This window comes from Leucoraja erinacea, chromosome 19 (genome assembly GCF_028641065.1).
Source record: "Leucoraja erinacea ecotype New England chromosome 19, Leri_hhj_1, whole genome shotgun sequence".
NCBI lineage: Eukaryota > Metazoa > Chordata > Chondrichthyes > Rajiformes > Rajidae > Leucoraja > Leucoraja erinaceus.
Window position 1 is genome coordinate 3,328,678 of NC_073395.1, and position 18,773 is coordinate 3,347,450.

The window sequence follows — 18,773 nt, forward strand, 5'->3', positions numbered from 1 at the left end:
TTTCATTATCAGACTGATTACTGGGATTTCATATGAAGAAAGACTGGATAGACTTGGCTTGTGCTCGCTAGAATTTAGAAGATTGAGGGGGGGGATCTTATAGAAACTTACAAAATTCTTAAGGGGTTGGGCAGGCTAGATGCAGGAAGATCGTTCCCGATGTTGGGGAAGTCCAGAACAAGGGGTCACACAGTTTAAGGATAAGGGGGAAATCTTTTAGGACCGAGATGAGGAAAACATTTTTCACACAGAGAGTGGTGAATCTGTGGAATTCTCTGCCACAGAAGGTCGTTGAGGCCACAGTTCATTGGCTATATTTAAGAGGGAGTTAGATGTGGCCCTTGTGGCTAAAGGGATCAGGGGGTATGGAGAGAAGGCAGGTACAGGATACTGAGTTGGATGATCAGCCATGATCGTATTGAATGTCGGTGCAGGCTCGAAGGGCCGACCTATTGTCTATGTTTCTATGTTTCTATTATGGTAGCATATTTTAATGCTTTGGCTGATGTCAGCATGTGTCTGAGATCACTGCTTGGGTTTTAACTCCGAGCTGGCCCGACCGAGAAGGAACCTGATAGAACCACAGGCCTCAATAAAACGTGACACAGTTGTAGGAAGTGACTCTGCACAAATTTCAAGATGAACAGAGGTAAAATAAAATGAGAAACAGCACTGTTGTGATTTGATTTCGATTCGTCTGAATGACTTCAGACGGAGCTATCGACTCTGCTAAACTCCTAACTGCCGCCTCAGGCCTTTAGTTTAAAGTAGTATCGTTTAGTTTAGAGATAGGTGTTTGCAGTGGGTAAACAGGCCCTTCAGCCCACCAAGTCCGTGCCGACCCATGCATTAGCAGGATCCTACACACACTAGGGACAATTTACCAAGCCAACTAACCTACAAAGCTGTGGTAGACAAAAATGCTGGCGAAACTCAGCGGGTGAGGCAGTATCTATGGAGCAAAGGAAATAGGCAACGTTTCGGGCCGAAACCCTGAAGGAAATAGGCAACGTTTCGGGCCGAAACCCTTCCGGGTTTCGGCCCGAATCGTTGCCTATTTCCTTCGCTCCATAGATGCTGCTGCACCCGCTGAGAAACTTATTCATTCATTCACTTCTACAACACAGAACAATCATAATAAACGTTGCCTATTTCCTTCCGGGTTTCGTCCCGAAACGTTGCCTATTTCCTTCGCTCCATAGATGCTGCTGCACCCGCTGAGAAACTTATTCATTCATTCATTTCTACAACACAGAACAATCATAATAAAGCGTTGCCTATTTCCTTCGCTCCACAGATGCTGCTGCACCCGCTGAATTTCTCCAGCATTTTTGTCTACCTTCGATTTTCCAGCATCTGCAGTTCCTTCTTAAACAGCCTACAAACCTGTACTGTGTTAGGAGTGTGGGAGGCAATCAGAGCACCTGGAGAAAACCCCACGCGGGTCATGGGGAGAACGTGCAAACTCCGTACAGACAGCACCCGTAGTCAGGATCGAACCTGGGTCTCTGGCAACTTGAGGCAGCGACTCTACCGCTGCACCACCGTGCCGTCAAACATCGAGAAAACACTGGGGGGGGGGAGGGCGGGGTGGAGGAAGGGACTGATTATTTATGAGTTACAAAGCCTACACTTTGTGTTTTTTTATTTTTGTAAGCCAGCACCTGCAGTTCCTTGCGTCGGGTGTGGGAAGGAACTGCGGATGCCGGTTTAAACCGAAGATAGACGCAAAAAGCTGGAGTAACTCAGCGGGACAGGCAGCATCTCTGGAGAGAAGGAATGGGTGACATTTAGGGTTGAGACCCTTCTATATCTCTCCTTTCTCTTTCCCCTGACTCAATAGACAATAGGCCATTCGGCCCTTCGAGCCAGCACTGCCATTCAATGTGATCATGGCTGATCATCCACAATCAGTACCCCGTTCCTGCCTTCTCCCCATATCCCCTGACTCCGCTATCTTCAAGAGCCCTATCTAGCTCTCTCTTGAAAGCATCCAGAGAACCGGCCTCCACCGCCCTCTGAGGCTGAGAATTCCACAGACTCACAACTCTCTGTTGTGAAAAGGTGTTTCCTCGTCTCCGTTCTCAGTCTGAAGAAGGGCGTTGACTTGAAAGGTCGCCCGTTCCTTCTCTCCAGAGATGCTGCCTGAACCGCTGAGTTACTCCGGCGTTTTGTGTCTACCTGCGGTTCCTCGAGACAACGTTGGCTATGAATGCACGGTGAGCTTGCACTGGGCACGCTACTTGTGGGGAACGCTTACGATTGTAAAAAGTGTCGCGAGGATCGTCCCTCAGCATGTCCGCCGGATGGTCTGTTTGTGAGCGCAGGTAACTGTAACGCTTTTTATAACTCGCTGCCGACTGAGGGATGTGCCACACCTCGTTTAGTTTTATCAACGACTCATCTGAAATGGGAAAGAAGAGACATTTAGATCGGGGAACAGTCACAGCACAAATGCATCTTTCTGCACCGCACGTAACGCCGAGTTAAACCAATCTCCTCTCCCCACACGTGATCCGTACGCCTCCATTCCCTGCATATACACGTACCGTTCTCAAAGCCTCTTAAACACCACTATCGTATCTGCCTCCACCCCCACCCTCTGTGTAAAAAAAACTTCAGAGTCACAGAGTGATACAGTGTGGAAACAGGCCCTTCGGCCCAACCTGCCCACCCTAGTCAACATGTCCCAGCTACACTAGTCATAGAGTGATACAGTGTTGAAACAGGCCCTTCGGCCCGACTTGCCCACACCGGCCAACGTGTCCCAGTTGAGGCTGGGACGATCCCAACATTTAAGAGACAGTTAGGCAGGGTACATGGTTTGCAGCCAAAGACAATAGGTGCAGGAGTAGGCCATTCGGCCCTTCGAGCCAGCACCGCCATTCAATGTGATCATGGCTGATCATTCCCCAATCAGTACCCCGTTCCTGCCTTCTCCCCATATCCCCTGACTCCGCTATCTTTAAGAGCCCTATCTAGCTCTCTCTTGAAAGTATCCAGAAATAACCGGCCTCCACCGCCCTCTGAGGTAGAGAATTCCACAGACTCACCACCCAATGTGAGAAAAAGTGTTTCCTCGTCTCCGTTCTAAATGGCTTACCCCTTATTCTTAGACTGTGTGTGGCCCCTGGTTCTGGACTCCCCCAACATGGGGAACATGTTTCCTGCCTCTAGCGTGTCCAAACCCTTAATAATCTTATATGTTTCAATGAGATCCCCTCTCATCCTTCGAAACTACAGAGTGAGAAGGGTTTCGGCCCGAAACGTTGCCCATTTCCTTGGCTCCATAGATGCTGCTGCACCCGCTGAGTTTCTCCAGCATTTTTGTGTACCCTTAATAAGATTCCCTCTCATCCTTCTAAACTCCAGAGTGTACAAGGACCAAACGCGGGCAGGTGGGACTGGATTAGTTATAATTCCCATCACTGCCGGCCAATCAATGTCTGCTGCTTGCAAGTTAATGATGGTTTCTCCGTACAGGGAATGTACAATGTACGATGTGTCACTTACTAATATAAAGTGAAATATACCGAGAATCAATCACGTTGAATTTCAGACCAACATTGGAAAGTCGCCACTGTGGGGAGAAATATGTGAATATTAGATCAGTATTAAACACAACATTGGCTTATTATTCCCCCAATCAAGTTCCGAGAGTGGCCTTTAATTTGCTCTGAAAATCTTTAACTCCTGATTACTGTTCCCGCAAACACTGGCACGCCGACCTCTCCAGTAAATGCAGCAGTCCGGCACAGGAACAGGCCCTTCTGCCCACCATGCCTGTGCTAGACATGCCGCCAAGATGACCTAACCTCATCTGCCCGCACGCCTTGAATGTGGGAGGGAACCGAAGATCCCGTAGTGGGGATCGAACACGGGTCTCTGGCACTTCAAGCGCAGTACGGCACGAACTCTACCGCTGCGCCACCGTGCCGCTACAATTGGTAATGTTGCTGCCTTACAGCGCCAGAGACCCCGGTTTGGACACGCTGGAGGCACACTCTGTAGTTTCCAAGGATGAGAGGGGATCTCATTGAAACATATAAGATTATTAAGGGTTTGGACACGCTAGAGGCAGGAAACACGTTTCCCATGTTGGGGGAGTCCAGAACCAGGGGCCACATAGTTTTACAATAAGGGGTTGGCCATTTAGAACGGAGACGAGGAAACACTTTTTCTCACAGAGTTGTGAGTCTGTGGAATTTTCTGCCTCAGAGGGCGGTGGAGGCCGGTTCTCTGGATGCTTTCAAGAGAGAGTTAGATAGGGCTCTTAAAAATAGCGGAGTCAGGGGATATGGGGAGAAGGCAGGAACGGGGTACTGATTGGGGATGATCAGCCGTGATCACATTGAATGGCGGTGCTGGCTCGAAGGGCCGAATGGCCTACTCCTGCACCTATTGTCTGTTGTCAGCACCCGTGGTCAGGATGGAACCCGGGTGTCTGGCGCTGTGAGGCAGCAACTCTACTGCTGTGCCACCACAGTGCCATGTTAAATGAAGAGTTACGCTACTTGGATACTGGTGACTTGGATAGGCTGGGTGAATGGGCAAATGTTTGGCAGATTCAGTATAATGTGGATAAATGTGAGGTTATCCACTTTGGTGGCAAAAACAGGAAAGTAGACTATTATCTAAATGGTGGCCGATTAGGAAAAGGGGAGATGCAACGAGACCTGGGTGTCATGGTTCACCAGTCATTGAAAGTAGGCATGCAGGTGCAGCAGGCAGTGAAGAAAGGCGAATGGTGTGTTAGCATTCATAGCAAAAGGATTTGAGTATAAGAGCAGGGAGGTTCTACTGCAGTTGTACAGGGTCTTGGTGAGACCACACCTGGAGTATTGCATACAGTTTTGGTCTCCTAATCTGAGGAAAGACATTCTTGCCATAGAGGGAGTACAGAGAAGGTTCACCAGACTGATTCCTGGGATGTCAGGACTTTCATATGAAGAAAGACTGGATAGACTCGGCTTGTACTCGCTAGAATTTAGATGATTGAGGGGGGATCTTATAGAAACTTACAAAATTCTTAAGGGGTTGGACAGGCTAGATGCAGGAAGATTATTCCTAATGTTGGGGAAGTCCAGAACTAGGGGTCACAGTTTAAGGATAAGAGGGAAGTATTTTAGGACCGAGATGAGAAAATCATTTTTCACACAGAGAGTGGTGAATCTGTGGAATTCTCTGCCACAGAAGGTAGTTGAGGCCACACACAGTTCATTGGCTATATTTAAGAGGGAGTTAGATGTGGCCCTTGTGGCTAAAGGGATCAGGGGGTACGGAGAGAAGGCAGGGATGGGATACTGAGTTGGATGATCAGCCATGATCATATCGAATGGCGGTGCAGGCTCGAAGGGCCGACTGGCCTAGTCCTGCACCTATTTTCTACGTCTATGTTTCTATGTTTCTACAGGCACTTACAGCAACTTCCACGTGATCTGTTCCCTGGTCATTTTGTTTGTGAAGCACCTCAAAGTAGTACTTCCTAGAGGATGACAGGCTGCAGAATGTACAGAAAACAAGAGTGTTGATATTATAATGACAAAGCAAACATGAAGCCAACTTCAAGTACACCTCTGCACAGATTGTTTCTCCTCTGTTATAAACCTAACGCTCTGTGTGGACAGGAAGGCACTGTCCACCGTGTGGACAGGAACACTGCTGCGGACAGGAAGGCACTACAACGGGTGGTGAAAACCGCTCAGTACATCATCGGTGCCCTGCTCCCTGCCATGGATGCCCTCCACCGATAACGGTGTCTGAGACGGGCTGGGAAGATCATCAAAGACCCCTCACACCCCAACCATGGACTGTTTGCCCTCCTCCCATCAGGGAGGCGATGCAGGAGCCTCAGGTCACGTACTAGTAGGATGAGGAACAGCTTCTACAACAATAAAATCACACTGCTGAACTCGGAGTCCCGACGATAGATTTCTCCGGTCCCTCCGTCCCCTTTGTTTAATCATTCTGTATTTCTTGATTATTCTGTATCTTCCCTCTTTCTATTTTTCTTTTTATTTCTTTATGTACAAGTACTACGGACTGACGCAAAACTGCATTTCGTTGTACTGATACTTGTATTTGTGCGATGACATTAAAGTTGAATTGAATTGAATTGAATTGAATGAGCTTCAGATTCAGATTCAGATTCAATTTTAATTGTCATTGTCAGTGTACAGTACAGAGACAACGAAATGCATTAAGTTTCCGTCAAGTTTTCCGTCACTCACACAACCACTTGCCCCGTACAAATGCCTTCTTTAACAAGGTCACCAAGACAAAAGGTACACAGCTGACTCAAATATATCAAATAGTGGATAGAGTGGATGTGGAGAGGATGTTTCCACCAGTGCCCTGGACCAGAGGTCACAGCCTCAGAATTAAAGGACGTTCCTTTAGGAAGGAGATGAGGAGGAATATCTTTAAACCCCTGTCCCACTGTACGAGTTCATTCCAAGAGTTCTCCCGAGTTTGCCCCGATTCGAACTCGGAGATTTACGGTAATGGCCGCTCACAGGTACTCGGGGCTCTCGTGGACATTTTTCAACGTGTTCCCGAGCTTACCTGCCATTAGCGAGTCTTCCCGAGTACGTCCCCGAGCTCCGACGTACCCGCTACATTCATTCTCCGTGCTTACCACGAGTTTGATTTTTGTTAAAACTCGGGAGAGTTCTTGGAATGAACTCGCACTGTGGGACAGGGCCATTATTAGTCAGAGGGTGGTGAATCTGTGGGATTCATTGTCACAATAGGCGGTGGAGGCCAAGTCAATGGATAATTTTGCGGCAGAGATAGATAGATTCTTGATTAGTACGGGTGTCAGGGGTTATGGGGAGAAGGCAGGAGAATGGGGTTGGGAGGGAGAGATAGATCAGCCATGATTGAATGGCGGAGCAGACTTGATGGGCCGAATGGCCTAATTCCGTTCCTATCCCTTATGATCACATGAAGAAGGGTTTCGGCCCGAAACGTTGCCTATTTCCTTCGCTCCATAGATGCTGCTGCACCCGTTGAGTTTCTCCAGCATTTTTGTGTACCTTCGATTTTCCAGCCTCTGCAGTTCCTTCTTAAAGACGAGAATCTTGAGTAGAATGGATAAGAAAAGAAATGACCTGTTGCTATTCATCGCCGTGTAAACAATGATACTCACCGCACGGGGTTGGAGATCTGACTGCGGAATTTTCCGAATTCCCCGGGTGCTGCCCATTCTTTGCCGGTCTGTGTTGGGAATCAGGAGAACGTCATTGTGTTTTTTTAACTCACCCGCGGAGAGAGGCGAGGCCTTCCTCAAACAAACCCCATTTACTAGCCGCGACACGAACATCCCAAACACAAGCCCCGACCTCACAATGTGGAAAATCTCATGGGATTGGCTTTTTTTTAAAACTCTTAACTGAGTACGCTTTTCCGTCAGTATGATTAGCTCCAAACCACCACCACCACAATCTGATTTTAATGCTTCTATCCATATTGGACAACAGACAAGATTCAGATTCAGATTCAGATTCAATTTTAATTGTCATTGTCAGTGTACAGTACAGAGACAACAGAGAGAAGGCAGGTTCAGGATACTGAAGGTAGACAAAAATGCTGGAGAAACTCAGCGGGTGCAGCAGCATGTATGGAGCGAAGGAAATAGGCAACGTTTCGGGCCGAAACCCGGAAGGGTTTCGGCCCGAAACGTTGCCTATTTCCTTCAGGCCGAAACCCTTCTTCAGACAGGATACTGAGTTGGATGATCAGCCATGGTCACATTGAATGGCGGTGCAGGCTCGAAGGGCTGAATGGCCTACTCCTGCACCTATTTTCTATGTTTCTAATAGGTGCAGGAGTAGGCCAGCACCGCCATTCAATGTGATCATTGCTGATCGTCCCCAATCAGTACCCCCTGGCCAAGTCACTGTGTATATTTAAGGTAGAGATAGATAGATTCTTGATTAGTGCGGGTGTCAGGGGTTATGGGGAGAAGGCAGGAGAATGGGGTTAGGAGGGAGAGATAGATAGAAACATAGAAAATAGGTGCAGGAGTAGGCCATTCGGCCCTTCGAGCCTGCACCGCCATTCGATATGATCATGGCTGATCATCCAACTCAGTATCCAATCCCTGCCTTCTCTCCATACCCCCTGATCCCTTTAGCCACAAGGGCCACATCTAACTCCCTCTTAAATATAGCCAATGAACTGTGGCCTCAACTACCCTCTGTGGCAGAGAATTGCACAGATTCACCACTCACTGTGTAAAAAATGGTCCTAAAATCATCTCTGTCCTAAAAGACTTCCCCCTTATCCTTAAACTGTGACCCCTAGTTCTGGACTTCCCCAACATCGGGAACAATCAAAGATCAGCCATGATTGAATGGCGGGGTAGACTTGATGGGCCGAATGTCCTAATTCTGCTCCTATGAACTTATAAACACGAGTAGAATGGAAAGGAAACAGTTAATTGGCGCTGGGCTAAGGAAGTATTTAATGGACAAGCACCAAGAAGCTTACCTTTCCCACTCGAGCCAGAAGTGAGACGTTGGCTGGGTTGTCATCTGAACTCAGCCAGAACTCTGAGTTATCATCGGAAGCCATTGCAAACTGAAATGTACCTGGAACACGGAACATTGACAACTCATTAACTCGCAGTGAATGGCCGGACTGTAATCATGGGTTGTATTTCCGCTGGCTCAATAGCTCACAACAAAAGCTTTTCACTGTTGTACACGAGGCAATAAACTACACGGAGACATTATTCACGCTCGATACGATCTCACGGGCAAAAAATCAACCCTGCAACAAACCAGGAATAGACACAGAGTGCTGGAGTAACTCAGCGGGTCAGGCAGCATCTGTGGAGAACATGGATAGGTGACGTTTCACAGAGTACTGGAGTAACTCAGCAGGTGCAACAGCATCTGTGGAGCTAAGGAAATAGGCAACGTTTCGAGTCGAAACCCGGAAGGGTTTCGGCCCGAAACGTTGCCTATTTCCAGAAGGTTCGGCCCGAAACGTTGCCCATTTCCTTAGCTCCATAGATGCTGCTGCACCATAACTCAGTGGGTCAGGCAGCATCTGTGGAGAACATGGATAGGTGATGTTTCACAGAGTGCTGGAGTAACTCAGCGGGTCAGGCAGCATCTGTGGAGAACATGGATAGGTGACGTTTCACAGAGTGCTGGAGTAACTCAGCGGGTCAGGCAGCATCTGTGGAGAACATGGATAGGTGACGTTTCACAGAGTGCTGGAGTAACTCAGCGGGTCAGGCAGCATCTATGGAGAGAAGGAATGGGTGACGTTTCAAGTCAGGACCCTGCTTCAGACCAAATCTAAAACGTCACCTATCCACTTACTCCGGCACTTTGTGTTTTAAAATAAAATTAAACCAGCACCTGCAGTTCCATGCATCTGTCTCTAACACAGCATTTCTTATCGTCTTACAAATTTAAAATATAAATATTAAACGTGCGGCAGACTGTTTGGCCCAGGAGAGTAAAGAAATGATCACAATGGATACAATTCTGTTCTTATCTTAGTCCCACCCTTATTTGTTTATGACCGCAAATATCTTTCAATAGACAATAGTTCATGGTTCATTTATTGTCACATACACCAGGGTGGCCAGGTCAGTCATACAATTAAAATAAAAATGTAGGGACTTTCCGTCGCAACCTGCATTAGTTGACAGTGGATCGGTCTGAAGAAGGGTCCCAACTTGAAACGTCATCCATCCGTTTCCCTCCACAGATACTGCCTGACCCGCTCAGTTCCCCGAGCACTTTGATCTTTTCACTACCAATGTGTGGTTTTGAAGTTAGCAGAATACCAAGGCAGTATGATTTGTACTCTTGTTCTAGACAATAGACAATAGGTGCAGGAGTAGGCCATTCGGCCCTTCGAGCCAGCACCGGCCGCCATTCAAAGAGGTCCTTCTGCAGTTGTCCAGATCCCTAGTGAGACCACACCTGGAGTATTGTGTGCAGTTTTGGTCCCCTAATTTGGCTCTCTTCACAATTTACTTTCTGAACTTTCCATAGGCTAGGGTGCTGTCCGATTCACCTCGACCCCATTGCGGACATTGGACTTTGTCTGTGGAACCGATGCGCTACAATGCTGAGAACTAGATTCTGCACTCTGTATCTTCCCCTTTGATCTATCGTACTTGCGTTTGGCTTCGATCGTGTAATATTATCTGGCGTTTCAGGTCGAGACCCTTCTTCAGACTAATAAAGAAGTCTGAAGATGGGTCTAGACACGAAACGTCGCCCATTCCTTCTCTCCAGAGATGCTGCCTGCATGTCCCGCTGAGTTACTCCAGCAGTTTGTGTCTACCTGCGATTTAAACCAGCATCTGCAGTTCTTCCTCAAACATAGTATTATCTGATCTGTTTGAACAGCATGCAAGACAAAGCTTTTCACAGTTCCTCTGTGCACCACATGTCAACAAATAAAACTGAACCAGCCGTCAAAGATGGTGCGTACTACGAAAGCAAATGGAATTGTTACTGGGGAAGGAGAGACGAGAGCCGGGAGAGAAATGTTCACTTACTCTCTGCGAAGGGATGAATGTAGCCGAATATTCTGAGTCCATAGTTGGTCCACCTTGGAGCCACCGCCAACTTCTTCACCACAGTCCTGGTCTAGACATGAAATGAAAGGACGTTCACAAAACAGATACACCAATCGAGCATCGATTACTATAACCTGCACGAGGGCAGCACGGCGACGCAGCGGGTAGAGCTGCTGCCTCACAGCGCCAGGGACCCGGGTTCCATCCTGACCACGGGCGCTGTGTGTACGTAGTTTGTACATTCTCCCCGTGACCCGCGTGGGTTTTCTCCGGGCGCTCCGGTTTCCTCCCACACTCCACAAAGACGTGCGGGGTTTGTAGGTTAATTGGCTTCAGTAAGAATTGTAAATTGTCCCTCCAGTGTGTAAGAGTAGTGCTAGTGTGCGGGGGTCGCTGGTCGGCGCGGACTCGGTGGGCCGAAGGGCCTGTTTCCGCGCTGTATCTCTAAACTAAACTAAAGTAACAACAGCAATGGAACTGACTGAAAAGTAAGAAAAATGTCACACGCCACCAAAAACCTTTCTTTTTGAAGATGTTCAGGTAATTCTGTCGTAGATTTTGTTTCTATTTGCACAAGGAATGGAGTATTTTAAGGTCATAAGTGTTAGGAGCAGAATTAGGCCATTCGGCCCATCACGTCCAGTCTGCCATTCAATCATGGCTGATCTACCTCTCCCACCTAACCCCATTCTCCTGCCTTCTCCCCATGACCCCTGACACCCGTACAGTACTTTAGTTTGAAGAATTTGCACCAACTTGGAAACTTCAGCAGTAAAGGTGGAAAAAACAGGAAAGCAGGCTATTATCTAAATGGTGGCCGACTAGGAAAAGGGGAGATGCAGCGAGACCTGGGTGTCATGGTACACCAGTCATTGAAAGTAGGCATGCAGGTGCAGCAGGCAGTGAAGAAAGCAAATGGTATGTTAGCTTTCATAGCAAAAGGATTTGAGTATAGGAGCAGGGAGGTTCTACTGCAGTTGTACAGGGTCTTGGTGAGACCACACCTGGAGTATTGCGTACAGTTTTGGTCTCCAAATCTGAGGATGGACATTATTGCCATAGAGGGAGTGCAGAGACGGTTCACCAGACTGATTCCTGGGATGGCAGGACTGTCTTATGAAGAAAGACTGGAATACTCTCTAGAATTTAGGAGATTGAGAGGGGATCTTATAGAAACTTACAAAATTCTTAAGGGGTTGGACAGGCTAGATGCAGGAAGATTGCTCCCGAAGTTGGGGAAGTCCAGGACAAGGGGTCACAGCTTAAGGATAAGGGGGAAATCCTTTAAAACCGAGATGAGAAGAACTTTTTTCGCACAGAGAGTGGTGAATCTCTGGAACTCTCTGTCACAGAAGGTAGTCGAGGCCACAGTTCATTGGCTATATTTAAGAGAGAGTTAGATGTGGCCCTTGTGGCTAAGGGGATCAGAGGGTATGGAGAGAAGGCAGGTACGGGATACTGAGTTGGATGATCAGCCATGATCATATTGAATGGCGGTGCAGGCTCGAAGGGCCGAATGGCCTACTCCTGCACCTAATTTCTATGTTTCTATGTTTCAGGCTTTCAACAATTTAAGAGTTTCCACCGGAGTCTGAACAGCAAAGTCAACGAATTCAGGAAAAAGACACCTGGTGCAACAAGTAATGAATGCCTGGGGTAAGAAGCAAGCAGATAATTAGAGATGAGGGGATAAAAGTTTGGTTTGTCGACATTTTTGATGAAGAGTACCTACCCACGCACACAGCACTTTAGGTCATTGAGAATAAATGCTGATTCTGTACTTTTTAGAACTAACCTGGGAATACCTGCGAACAACACCAAGTATTTAGAGTACCTGCGGACTGTAGGTAGACAAAAATGCTGGAGAAACTCAGCGGGTGCAGCAGCATCTATGGAGCGAAGGAAATAGGCAAACGTTTCGGGCCGAAAACCCTGAAGGAAATAGGCAACGATACTGAGAGCTGACAGATTAGTTATTTCATAAATTCATGATGACTTTGACTCTGACATCGGGGGGGTGGGGGGGTGAGTGCAATGGAGAGATAAGTTTTTTTGGCCTTCCATCACAGCGATGTGATGGATGTTTTATGTAAATTATGTTGTGTCTTGAGTCTATTTGTTTGTAATGTATGCTGCAGAAACGGCATTTCGTTTGGACCTCAAGGGGTCCAAATGACAATTAAATTGAATCTTGAATCTTGAATCTTGAATCTAGAATTAAGTCACCTGGCCCATCAAGTCTACTCCGCCATTCAATCATGGCTGATCTATCTCTCCCTCTTAACCCGATTCTCCTGCCTTCTCCCCATAACCCCTGACACCCATACTAATCAAGAATCTATCTGCAGTATCTCTGCCTTTAAATACATCCATTGACGTGGCCTCCACAGCCTTCTGTGGCAATGAATTCCACAGATTCACCACCCTCTGACTGAAGAAATTCCTCCTCGTCTCCTTTAATTCTGAGGCTGTGGCCTCTGGTCCTAGACTCTCCCACTAGTGGAAACATCCTCTCCACATCCACTCTATCCTCTCCTGCAAAGTCCAGCACCTGTGTCCTACAATAATCTGTCTCTTGAAAGACTGCTCCATTGGTATGTCGAGAAGATGAATGTGCTTCAAGGTAGACAAAAATGCTGGAGAAACTCAGCGGGTTGCCTGCTTTGCCCTTCACTCTAAATCGGACGTACACATCCTGACCTTTCTTCAGTACACTTTTAAAAACATCCCACTTGGCCGATGTTCCTTTCCCCTCAAATACCCTGCTCCAGTCAACGAGAGCGAGACCTTCTCTCATTCCCTCAATGTTGGCCTTACCCCAGTAGAGCATTTTAACATGTGGGCCCTCTCCGTCCCGATCCATAAATATCTTAAACCTGATTGAACTGTGGACACTGGTCCCAAAAGGCTCCTCCACAAACACTTCATTAACTTGCCCTTCCCAATTTCCCAATACTAGATCCAACTTTGCCTTGTCACATGTGGGGGCCTCCACATACTGCGTAAGGAAACTCTCCTGAACACTTTGGAGGAATTGCACCCCATTCACGCTATGATTTCCCCAGTCTATATTGGGAAAGTTAAAATCCCCTACTCCAACAACCTTATTTGACCTGCAGCTGTCTGCAATCCCCTGGCACATTTGTACTTCTGATTCCCGTTGACTATTCCAGGCGTCTGCAGTAAAATCTCCTTCAAAAATGTAGACAAACCAAACTTTGATCCCCTTGTCTATAATGATCTGCTTGGTTTATAACCCAGGCATTCATTACCTGTCCAACAAGCCGGCTTTTTTTCCTGATTTCTTTGACTTTGCTGTTCAGCCAAAGATCTCAGCGAAAACCCACCAGGATGACGGGGAGAACATACAAACATAGAAACAAAGGCAATTCGGACTGTAAACGCCCATCTCACCAGGGATTAACTCTACAGAACGTTTTTCCTTCTATTATTTATTATGTAAAAGAATATGTGTGTTATGATTGTGTTTATAATTTGTTTGGTTGTTTTGTTGTTTGTCTTTTGCACAAAAGTCCGCGAGCATTGCCACTTTCATTTCACTGCACATCTCGTATGTGTATGTGACAAATAAACTTGACTTGACTTCACTTGACTTGAAAACACAGACGATAGGTGCAGGAGTAGGCCATTCGGCCATTCGAGCCTGCATTGCCATTCAATATAATCATGGCTGATCATCCAAAATCAGTACCCCGTTCTGGCTTTTTTCCCCATATCCCTTGATTCCCTTAGCCCTAAGAGCGAAATCTAACTCTCTCTTGAAAACATCCAGTGCATCGGCCTCCACTGCCTTCTGTGGCAGAGAATTCCACAGACACACAACTCTCTGGATGAAAAGGTTTTCCCTCATCTCAGTCCTAAATAGCCGACTCCTTCTTCTTAAACTGTGTGACCCCTAGTTCTGGACTACCCCAACATCAGGAACATTTTTCCTGCATCTAGCCTGTCCATCCCTTAAATTTTTTATATGTCTCCATAAGATGCCCTCTCATCCTTCTAATTTCCAGTGAATACAAGCCCAGTCGACCCATTCTTTCATCATATGTCAGTCCTGCCATCCCGGGAATTAACCTGGTGAACCTACGCTGCACTCCCTCAATAGCAAGAATGTCCTTCCTCAAATTAGGAGACCAAATTTGCACACAATACTCCAGGTGTGGTCTCACCAGGGCCCTGTACAACTGCAGTAGGACCTCCTTGCTACTCTACTCAAATCCTCTCGCAATGAAGGCCAACATGCCATTAACTTTCTTCACTGCCTGCTGTACCTGCATGCTTACTTTCAGTGACTGATGTACAAGGACACCCAGGTCTCGTTGCACTTCCCCTTTTCCCAACTTGACACCATTCAGATAATAATCTACCTTCCTGTTCTTGCCACCAAAGTGGATAACCTCACATTTATCCACACCATACTGCATCTGCCGGTATCATTGACTGATGTATCAGGTCACTGAAAAAGTCTCGGCGTGATGTGCTGTGACGTGCGATGTCACCTCAAGTGTCGCAACATTTGTTTTGTCACCGCTGGATTTTGAAACGTTCATTGATATACGTCAGTCAATGACGCCGGCAGTGGCCGACAAAACCCGCCACATGGACAGGCCCTTAACTGGTCCATAATTCCCCGTTTTCTCTCTCCCTCCTTACAGACAGCACCTGCAGTCAGGATCGAACCCGGGTCCGCTGGCGCTGTGAGGCAGTACCTCTACCGCTGCGCCCCAGCGTGCCGCCCACTTTAGTTTCCGATTAACTTTTCACAATAATAAAACAGTCTCCACTACAATAAAAGCACAGTGGACTGCTCTGCCTGACTTAGGATGCAGGGAAAGCTGGCAATGAAAAGCTGGTCCTGTCACTTTGAATTATGCCAGCTACTAACTAACGTCATTGGAGATACACTGCGGCAAGTAATAACGGCCGCTAACAATTGCGATCACGCCAGGCGACGAATGGCTAAATTCTCTCCAGCAGCATAGCTGTGATTAATACTCACATGTGGGAAGAGAGGGAAGTGTATGTTTTTTCTGAGCTGTTCAATGGAACCTCCGCACCAGTCTTCGAATATGTGCAGGTTTGCTTGCCCCACTAACTGTGCAAGGGAAACATGAAATAGTTAGTTCCATTAGTTCACAGTGCCGTGCTCCTATTTCTGCATTCTTCAAAACATCTCACCCTAGAACCAGCGGATTGTGTTTTTGTCATTTTTTAAAAATTATATGTATGACTGCAGGGAAACAAAATTTCGTTCAGACCGAAAGGTCTGAATGACATTAAACAAATCTAATTGGATCGCACGGCAAAACAAAGCGTTTCATCATACACGTGACAAAGACAAATCTAACCCTAAATGGTGATTATAGAGTGGTAGCCGCTGCCACCCGGCGCCAGAAACCCGGGTGCTGTCTCTGTGGAGTTTGCACGGTCTCCCGGTGACCACGGGAGTTTCCCCCCCGGGATTTGTTTCCTCCCACATCCCAAATACGTGTGCGTTGGTCTGTAGGTTAGTTGGCCCCTCTGTAAATTGCCCCCTAGTGTGTAGAAATGATGAGCAAGTGGGATAGCACAGAACTAGCGTGAGCGGGTGATCGATGGTCGGCGTGGGCTCGAGTACGAAAGAACTGCAGATGCTGATAAAATGAAAGGTAGACGCAAAATGCTGGAGTAACTCAGCGGGCGAGGCAGCGTCTCTGGAGAGAAGGAATGGGCGACTTTTCGATCTGAAGAAGGGTCTCGACCCGAAACGTCACCCATTCCTTCTCTCCAGAGATGCTGCCTGTCCCGCTGAGTCACTCCAGCATTTCGTGTCGGCATGGACTAGGTGGGCCGAAGGGCCTGTTTCCAAGCTGTCTGTCTCAATTCAATTTGATTAGAGTAATAAAAACATAGAAACATAGAAAACAGGTGCAGGAGTAGAGGCCATTCGGCCCTTCGAGCCTGCACCATTCGCCATTCAATATGATCATGGCTGATCATCCAACTCAGTATCCCGTACCTGCCTTCTCTCCATACCCCCTGATCCCCTTAGCCACAAGGGCCACATCTAACTCCCTTTTAAATATAGCCAATGAACTGGCCTCGACTACCCTCTGTGGCAGAGAGTTCCAGAGATTCACCACTCTCTGTGTGAAAAAAGTTCTTCTCATCTCGGTTTTGAAGGATTTCCCCCTTATCCTTAAGCTGTGACCCCTTGTCCTGGACTTCCCCAACATCGGGAACAATCTTCCTGCATCTAGCCTGTCCAATCCCTTAAGAATGTTGTAAGTTTCTATAAGATCCCCTCTCAATCTCCTAAATTCTAGAGAGTATAAACCAAGTCTATCCAGTCTTTCTTCATAAGACAGTCCTGACATTCCAGGAATCAGTCTGGTGAACCTTCTCTGCACTCCCTCTATGGCAATAATGTCCTTCCTCAGATTTGGAGGCCAAAACTGTACGCAATACTCCAGGTGTGGTCTCACTAAGACCCTGTACAACTGCAGTAGAACCTCCCTGCTCCTATACTCAAATCCTTTTGCTATGAAAGCTAACATACCATTTGCTTTCTTTACTGCCTGCTGCACCTGCATGCCTACCTTCAATGACTGGTGTACCATGACACCCAGGTCTCGCTGCATCTCCCCTTTTCCTAGTCGGCCACCATTTAGATAATAGTCTGCTTTCCTGTTTTTGACACCAAAATGGATAACCTCACATTTATCCACATTATACTGCATCTGCCAAACATTTGCCCACTCACCCAGCCTATCCAAGTCACCTTGCAGTCTCCTAGCATCCTCCTCACAGCTAACACTGCCCCCCAGCTTAGTGTCATCCACAAACTTGGAGATATTGCCTTCAATTCCCTCATCCAGATCATTAATATATATTGTAAATAGCTGGGGTTCCAGCACTGAGCCTTGCGGTAGTCACTGCCTGCCATTGTGAAAAGGACCCGTTTACTCCTACTCTTTGCTTCCTGTTTGCCAGCCAGTTCTCTATCCACATCAATACTGAACCCCCAATGCCGTGTGCTTTAATCAAGAATCTATCGACCGTATCTCTGCCTTAAAAATATCCTTTGACTTGGCCTCCACAGCCGTCTGTGGCAAAGAATTCCACAGATTCACCACCAACTTGACGGGCCGAATGGCCGAATTCTGCTGCCACTACTTAAGAAAATGTGATCGTTGAATAAAAACACCCCCGGTTGGTGCCAGTGAATAGGAGGCAGCGCGCAAACTTTCTCAGCCCCGAGTTTCTTTGCAAATCAGGCTGGGCCTCTCACTTTCCACCCTGTGTTAAACCTTTTTTTGCGTTGGCTCCACGTCCGTGAATCGATCGTTTATTTTTGTAACGACCCGTGCACATCATTACATCAGCGTGCGAGCTATAACGTGCTGGAGCCGTTCTCCAAGTCTCACCCAGGGGGGCATTTTTACAACGAGTGCCGAATACTGTCGACAATTCAGCTGGCATGCCTGCTATAAATAAGCCACAAAGGCTTCAGTGAGAGGGAGGGAGGGAGGGAGGGAGGGAGGGAGGGAGGGAGGGGCATATTTACAAACCCTGCAGATGACTAACAGATTTTCTTTCCTCCTTCAACCTCACCCAGATGTAAACAGAATTCGCAATTTGCTGCCAAACTTAGGCAGGGCAGCCACCGTTCCTCAGGTTGCACCCTACCGGTCTAACTGGCAGCGAACAAGTCCATTTACTCCACTAGGTTAAAGATCACAGAGGCTGCAACTTTGTAGGTTCATTAGCTTGGTATAAGTGTAAATTGGCGTGTGTGTGTATGTGTGTCTGCGTGCGTGTGTGTATGTCTGCGTGCGTGTGTGTCTGCGTGCGTGTGTGTGTGTGTCTGCGTGTGTGTCTGTGTGCGCGTGCGTGTGTGTCTGCGTGTATGTCTGTGTGCACGTGCGTGTGTGTCTGCGTGCGTGTCTGTGTATCTGTGTGTGTGTCTGTGTGTGCGTGCGTGTGCGTGTGTGTCTGCGTGCGTGTCTGTGTGAGTGTGTGTGTGTGCGTGCGTGCGTGTGTCTGTGTGTGTGTGTGTGTGTGTGTGTGTGTGTGTGTGTGTGTGTGTGTGTGCGTGTGTGTCTGTGTGTGTGTGCGTGTGTCTGCGTGCGTGTGTGTGTGCGCGTGTGTGTGTGTGTGTGTGTAACAGTCCATGCATGCATGTGTGTGTGTGTGTGTGTGTGCATGCGAGCATGTATGTGTG

The 18,773-nt window shown here is 47.5% G+C and overlaps 1 protein-coding gene across 1 annotated transcript in view; it reads right to left on the minus strand.

Moving 5' to 3' along the window:
* Nucleotides 1-18,773, minus strand: part of LOC129706096 (beta-1,4-N-acetylgalactosaminyltransferase 3-like) — a 96,312-nt gene that overhangs the window by 28,031 nt on the left and 49,508 nt on the right. The window contains 7 exon segments of the mRNA XM_055650075.1: nucleotides 2,261-2,404; nucleotides 3,514-3,580; nucleotides 5,422-5,500; nucleotides 7,151-7,218; nucleotides 8,494-8,594; nucleotides 10,532-10,622; nucleotides 15,570-15,665. Coding sequence (XP_055506050.1) covers nucleotides 2,261-2,404; nucleotides 3,514-3,580; nucleotides 5,422-5,500; nucleotides 7,151-7,218; nucleotides 8,494-8,594; nucleotides 10,532-10,622; nucleotides 15,570-15,665 — 646 coding nt within the window.